This window comes from Colobus angolensis, unplaced genomic scaffold (genome assembly GCF_000951035.1).
Source record: "Colobus angolensis palliatus isolate OR3802 unplaced genomic scaffold, Cang.pa_1.0 Scaffold33, whole genome shotgun sequence".
Lineage (NCBI taxonomy): Eukaryota > Metazoa > Chordata > Mammalia > Primates > Cercopithecidae > Colobus > Colobus angolensis.
The window spans coordinates 2,020,900-2,028,516 of record NW_012116599.1 but is presented as its reverse complement, the minus strand read 5'-3'; the positions used below and the strand labels follow the sequence as shown (position 1 = coordinate 2,028,516).

At 37.4% G+C, this 7,617-nt stretch overlaps 1 protein-coding gene across 3 annotated transcripts in view; it reads left to right on the top strand.

The window, feature by feature from the left end:
- FARSB (phenylalanyl-tRNA synthetase, beta subunit) overlaps positions 1–7,617 on the top strand; it is a 70,299-nt gene that overhangs the window by 41,683 nt on the left and 20,999 nt on the right. For all 3 annotated transcript variants that reach the window (XM_011951907.1, XM_011951908.1, XM_011951906.1), the window contains one exon: positions 4,429–4,584. In XM_011951907.1, the coding sequence (XP_011807297.1) occupies positions 4,429–4,584 (156 nt within the window). The remainder of the gene's footprint in view (positions 1–4,428; positions 4,585–7,617) is intronic.

The following is a 7,617-nucleotide window of genomic DNA, read 5'->3' as shown; positions in this document are numbered from 1 at the left end:
CCTCAAGTGATCTTCCTGCCTTGGCCTCCCAAAGTGCTGGGATTACAGGCTTGAGCCACTGCGCCTGACCGCTAATTTATTTTTTAAAATTCTGAATTTTTAGTCCAGATGTTGCTGCTGATATCAGAAATATAAAAGTTTTATGTAATTTGGAGATCAGGAAAAAATTCCTTGGAATTTGGCAAAGATTATCAAAATAAAGCTTCCAGTTTATGTTGCTAAGCTGTCTCTTAATGGTGGTGTTACTGTTGGGCTATTCTCTCACAGCAAAAATGGAGTTACAAAGTTGTTTCAATACATGCCTGTGTGTTAAAGTGAAAGCATGTGACATCCACACCAATAAATGGGTACCACATGGCAAAAATACCCAGAAGCAAGTCAGTAGTATGAAAGGGATAATTTAGCTCTGTTTCAGTTCATTTTTTCCCTTCAGAGGGAGAGAGAGAGAAAGAAAGAAAGGGAGAGACAGACAGAGAGTAAGTTTGTATTCCTACAGTGGAATCAGGCTTTTCATTTTAGTTTATGCGTGTGGTTGGTTTAGTGAGGTTTTGTGCCTGTCTGATTTTAATGTTGACTTAGAGCTTTTGGATACCAAATTTCTTTATCTTTAAAAATGGAAATGATGGTGGTGACAGTGGTATGCTACTCACTTACCTCAGCTGGCATAGATATGGCCCGCTGTCTGCTCCTGGCCTGTCCTAGCTCCTGTTTAATAGCTATTTGTGTGTGCTTATCTTCTTTTCTAGGCTTTAGGGATCTACTCAGAAAATAATTATTGAGGTCTGGCGTGGTGGCCCATGTCCATAATCTTAGCACTTTGGGAGGCTGAGGCAGGCAAATTGCCTAAGCCCAGGAATTCGAGACCAGCCTGGGCAACATGGTAAAAGCCTGTCTCTACTACTACTACTACTACTAAAAAAAATCAGTGGGCATGGTGATATGTGCTTGTACTCCCAGCTGCTTAGGAGGCTGAGTTGGGAGGATCGCCTGAGCCTGGGAAGTCAAGGCTGCAATGAGCCAAGATCATGCTGCTGCACTCCAGCCTGGGCTACTGGAGTGAGATCCTGTCTCAAAAAAAACCAAAGAATTACTGAGGGTTTAGGTTGTAGATGCCTTGTACTGGTTTTGACCTCCATCATCAAAGAATATCTAGAATAGGGCGCCTTGAATATAGTGTGTACTGAGAAATGTTAAATGGCAAGGGCAGTTATTTCTTTGTATCTGTTCAGTCCGAAGTTCAACTCAGAATATACTTTCCATAAGTAACAATACTGTTCATGGCTAGAAACTTCACTGACCCTTAAAAATTATTTATTTCTGTTGCTTAAATGGAATTATTAAGTATTGCAAAAACTTTTGAAAATTAAAACATCTGTTCATCGTATAAAAAAATTTCAGCAATGCACATCTATGACCATATTAAGTGGATATATAGCCATATATAAGTTTGCCGTTATATTGTTTGTTTTCATTTAAATCTTTTTGGGTAAACCCTATAGTGTAAAGAGCATGGGTTTTAGAGTCAGTCAATTCTGGTCAAATCCTGGTTTTGTAACTTATTAGCAATATAATTAATTGTATTAGCTCCAGCCAATTAGTTTGACTTTGGGCAAGTTACTTAATCATTCTGAGCTTTATTTCTCCATCTGTTTGATAGGAATAATAATAAATTTATCTTGCATGGTTGTCTTGAGATTTAAATAAGGTTATAGATAAATTGACAGATAGGTAATACCTAGCATGTGCCAGATAATCGATACCACTGATTGACAGTTAATGTTAGTTTTCCTTTTACTCCATTTATGTGCTTACTCTTATATTATTTTAATATTAGAGTACAGTGTCTTAAACTGTTCATGTTTTAATTGGATATCTAGAAGATAAAAGGCATTCCGTATTTTATGTCAGCCATTGCTAGTAGCTTTTACCTATGGGAGTAAATCCGTGGAAGTAGTTTTGCTCAATATATGCTAACATGAAGCAGCTTTCTATTTTCAGTTTATTCCCTCAGATATTAGTTTGTTCTTTCTCTTTTTAATATGAAAAGCAGAATGAGGCCAGCATTCATGTATGTTAGAGCAGTGGTCTCCAGAATTTATTGAAGTGCCACAGTGTTACAAAGTTAAATGATGACTGCTGACTTTCAGTCTTCCTCTCTATACTAGGTACTTCTTTTTAAAAATGAGTGTTATTACAGGTTTAGATGATTGTAACTATCACTGCAAGGTCAAAAAGTTCCATCACCCTAAAAACCCCTTATTTTAGTCACATTGTTTTCACCATACCTAACCCCAGACAACTACTGTCTGTTCTCTGTTCCCATAGTTTGGCCTTTTCCAGAATGTCATATAAATAGACTCACACTGTCTGTAGCCTTTTGAGAGCCTTGTTTCTTTCAGCATAATGCCTTTGAGAGTCATCCAAGTTGTCAAGTCTATCTACAGTTCCTTTTTATTGCTGAGTAGTATTGTATAGATGTACCAATTTGTTTATCCATCAGTGTTCATTTGGACTGTTGGAATTCTTTTTTAAAATATTGACTTTAGCTGGGCACAGTGGCTCACGCCTATAATTCCAGCACTTTGGGAGGCTAAGGCGGGAGGATCACTTGAGCCCAGAGTTTGAGACCAGCCTGGGCAACAGAGTGAGACTTTGTCTCTGCAAAAAATTTAAAAATTAGCTGAGTGTGGTGGTGCGTGCCTATGGTCCCAGCTGCCCTGGAGGCTAAGGTGGGAGGATTGCTTGAGCCCAGGAAGTTGAGGCTGCAGTGCACTTTTATATTATTTGTGATTGCACCAGGATGGGCAACAGAACGAGACCCTATCTCAAAGAATAAAGTGAAACAAAATGAAATATTGAGTTTGTAAGTTTGTTTTAATTTTCAAAGTAGAGTAATATATACTAATCATGGCAAAATTAGGAAATAAATAAATGTTGGAAAAAATTATCCTTACCCAAACATAACCTCTGTTAACATTTAGGTGTATTTCTTTTCAGTCTTTTTCTCTGTTCATGGGGTTTTTTGGCTTGTGGCTATGTTTATGTAGTTGTGATTCTGTTTTTCATCTTTTTAAAATTATTATTATTTTTGTAGAGATGGGGTATTGCTATGTTGCCCAGGTTGGTCTCAAACTCTTGCCCTGGCCTTCCAAAGTGCTGGGATTACAGGCATAGCTGTTTTGCCTGGCCCTATTCTTTGTATACTTTTAAAAGTTATTATTATTGTTGTGGTAAAAAACCTATGAGAGCTACCCTCTTAGTAAACTTTTAGAGGTGCACAGTTGCCGTAGTGTTAACTATATGCACATTGTGCATATAGTGTGTCTCTAGAACTTTTCATCTTGCATGGCTAAACTTTTATACTCATTCAATACCAATTCCCCATTCCCTTTCCCTCCAGCCCCTGGCAGCTACCGTTCTACTTTCTGTTTCTCCAAGTTTCATGACTTAGATACTTCGTATTAGTGGAATCATGCAGTATTTGTCCTACTGTGAGTGGCTTATTTAATTTAGCATAATGTCCTCAAGATTCACCCATGTTGTGGCATAGCTTCGTAAACTTTAGCATTCTGCTTTTTTTTAATGCTTCATGAAGAATGTATTCAACGTAAGTAGTTTTTAAGAGATTAAAAAGCACACACTAGTGTAACCATCAGCTGCATTAAGAATGGCACATTGCCAGTATCCTAAGCTTTTTATATGACCCCTTCCCATCACAGATTCTTCTTTTTAACCTAGGGTAATTGTTAGCCTAACTTTGGTCATAGTCATTCCCTTACTTGCTTCATAGTTTTCCAACCTGTGTTTGTTCTTTAAATAATGTAATTTAGTTTTGCCTCTTTGTGAACCTTGTGGTCTCTTTTAAATTTTCATTTACTATTTTAAGTATTTGCTGTTGCTATGTTATGATAAACCATTGTGAAGATGCTTTCTGATAGCCACTTAGTATCCTGATGAGTGATCGACTGTACTTTATGTAGCCATCCCTAATTTAGGTTGTTTATAATTTTACTATTGGAAATAATGTTGTAGTAAATGTCTTTCTACCTAAAGCCTTTTTGTATGTAGGACTATTTCCTTTGGGTAGTATTAATATTATGATTAAGAGAGTATGAAGCTTTAGGGCTCTGATATATTGCTAAATTGTTTGCAAAGAATTTTACCAATTTATACCTCAGTGAAGTCTTATTTTCCCTGGTCAGCATTGAGGGTTTTCACTCTTTCCCCCAAATAAAACACCTTAGGGAATTTAATAAGCTGAAAAAAGACTATTTTATCTTATTTTGCATTTCTGAGGTTAAATCCTTCTCTGAATGTGTAATATTTGGTTTTCTTTTTTGTCGACTTTTTCTCAGTTTGTATTGGGGTAAATCAGTTTCTGAAGCAACGGTTAATACAGCCTTGTGACCAGTTCCTTTATCTTCCTAGATGTAGGCGCAAAAAACTCCCGGCATCTGTGTGCTGTTTATTACAACAAGAATCCTGGGTTTGAGATCATTCATGGGCTGCTGGACAGAATTATGCAGTTGCTCGATGTGCCTCCTGGTGAAGACAAGGGGGGATATGTGATCAAAGCATCGGAAGGTAAGACAGATGAGCCAAATCCAGAGTTAGTGACAGTGTCAGGAGGAGGCTACACCTTGTTTTTGATGAAGTTGGTAATTTTGGTTTGGGATTTTAGAAAGAAAGGGAGATAGAGTTTTATCCCCTTTCCCTCCAGCATTTTAAGAAAACACTTTTCAGAACTCTCATAAGTGCTGCACAGTATACTTTTGTTCCAACTGAGCTATGGTAACCCCTAGTTACTGGCACCTTTAAGCCATCAGCACCATGGTGAACGCAGAAGTTTTAACTGGAAGCTGGTAAGGCCTAAAGTGATGGTTTGCACTCAAAAGCTGCCTGTCTGGTGGCTTTAAGGCAAAAGAAAAAAACCCAAAAAACAAAAAGACCCCTCAGAAGTTATTCTGAAAGACTTCACACATGTTAATCAAGTTATAAAGTTGGCAGGGCAAGGGTGGGAATCCTCTGTATAAAATCCCAAGCACGGTACAGTCTTTGTTGGGGAGTTTAAGTTAGGCTAACTAAATGGTATATATGTGCTCCTAATATTCTATTCATAGTTTCTCATTATCCAAGGAATTCTGAAATTTTTGCTTTTCATAGTTCTGCAGCTTCAATCTAAATTAATTTTGTTGGATGAAAGGTCCAGAAACAAATTGAGAGAAATATTTTACCACTTAATCCTACTGTTTACCTCACTGTGCTTTATAACTCTATTTGGCATCTTAAATTTCTAACAGAGCATTTATTTTTAAAGTGTTATTTAACAGTTATGTGTAGTGAGAGTTGGTGGGGTAATATTTTTGTTTTTTTCTTATATTTATTTTATTAGTCCTGAGGGATTGTTTTTGTTGGTGGTTGTTTAATTTTTGTTTTGTTTTCATTTTGAAACTCCTTTGAAAATAACCCTGAAATCTATGGGGTTTTTTTAGGCTGAAGAAGTGTGTGGTTCTTTTTTTTTTTTAAATAAATGAGAGATTAAATAAGCAGGAAGTTATTTTTTACCCACTTTCCATGAGAAATAATAAAATGCAGACATGTGTTATGCTTCTGGAGTTCTAGATGTTAGAATTGGATCTTGGAGTTCATCCAGCCCATGAGCCCAGTTTTATGAGTGAGGGAACTGGGGTTAGGCAAGTTAAGGAAGCTGTCTGGGTCATGCATGTTGACCCCACGGCTTCTGCCTCCCAGTATCCTTGCCAGTGTTGTCTGCCTTCATAGGGCCTGTATGTACTTATTTACCAGTTTACCATCCTAGAATTTAGCTTTAAGACCAGGTCATCCAGGTTTATGGCAACCTGTAACCTGATGTGAAGCATTTCTTTTCCTTCCATGCACAATCTTCTCAGAAATCTTATTTCTTAAACAGTTTAGCTAGATAAAAATTTGATGCAGATTGCGTCCTGAATGTGAGGTCCAATTTCTTTCATACTTGAAAGGTTGCAAAGAGCTGAAGTGGTAGATGGAAGCATAGCTTGTTGTGATGAATGTGATGCTTTGTGTAACCTTTAGATGGATAATATTTCTATAAACTGGTATCTTAATATTGTGACTTCTCCTGCTTCAGTCGGTTCCTTAGATATTTATTTATCAGAAGAGTGTGAGTTCCCAGTTATAAGGCAGACTTCAAAAAAGACAGCGATAAGTAGGACACAGGTGCCGCTGTCAGGCAACCTGCCAGGGAAAAGAACGCCACATACCGACCCACAAACCGAGATGTTAAAGATGTTAACATGATTGTCTTGACATTTCTGAAGAGGAAGAAAGTGCAGCTTCTTCAGGGCATCCAGAAAAACAATAGGGAGTTTCTGCAAAGTGAGATGGGCCTTTGGAAGAATAGGTGGAGACAGGGGAAGCAAGGCAAACTAACGATGGGAAACACAGGCTGTGTGTTTGGAAACACAGCAGACAGTGTAGTGTGGTTTGGCTATAGGGTGAGGAAGGAGCTTGAAACTATATTTGGAGTCTTGAATGCTAGGGAAAGACTGCAGCTAGTTAGGAGAAAAGTATTAAAGCTTCTTTTTTTAAAGCAGGTAAGTGATACTAGATCTGTACTTTAGAGGGATTAATTTAGCAGCAATATGTAGGTTGGGTGGGATGGAGAGCAGAGGTGAAGAGAATGGTGGGAAGGAATTTTAGCACGTTGCAGAGGAGTGAGAATGAGGACTTGGCCTGGATGGTGCTCATAGCTATACCAAGGAAAAGACTGATTTATGAAACCTTAGGAATATAGAAGCCACAGTACTCATCATTTGGAAAATTTTGTGATATGTTCCACTTGGAACCTTTTGTGATACAGCTAATTTGTGTTGATCTTCTTTTTAAAAGTCAGGTTTTTCTAATTCTAAACTTATGATATTATAATTTAAATTCCATATAATTTAGCATCCATACAGAATATAATACTTAGTATCTAGTTTCCTAACATGTAGATGTCTGCTGTTTTTGTTTAGAATTTTTTTTTTTAATTAGGAAATACACATTCATAAACTGTCACTACTTCTGATGTGGTTGTAGATCTTTATGTTCAGTTTTGTTAGGCCAGGTTGTTATGTTGGTTTTTGATTTAGCATGAATATTTACAGACTCGGTCTTGTGGTTCCTTTTGAATCTACATTGGCTTTCATAGTAGAACACTGTAATCTTCTGAAGTTTTTCCATGTTTGAAATGTCCGAGATTATGAACGTGAAAAGCATTATACACATGGGCAGCCTGAATCAGTATGTATTTCAGTATATCTAATGGGCTTTCTTTGGGAAAGGCAGATTTACTTTCACCCCCATCACCATCATTGGCCACATTAGTCTCTTGGAGTCCTGGGCACGCACCTAGCTCTGGGTGCTTTTTTCTCAGGGTGCTTTCTGCAAGAACCATCAAGCCAGAGAGAATTGGTATCATTACAAATAATGGTTCCTCATTTCTCATAGGGATTTCTGTTTTGATTATCTAATGGCAAATATGATTATCCTTTTTTGTTTATGGTTGAAGAAACCAAGGTCTAAAGAAGTGGCTTGTCAAAATAAGTCAGTAACAAAGTTGGTATTAGTTTTTCATCT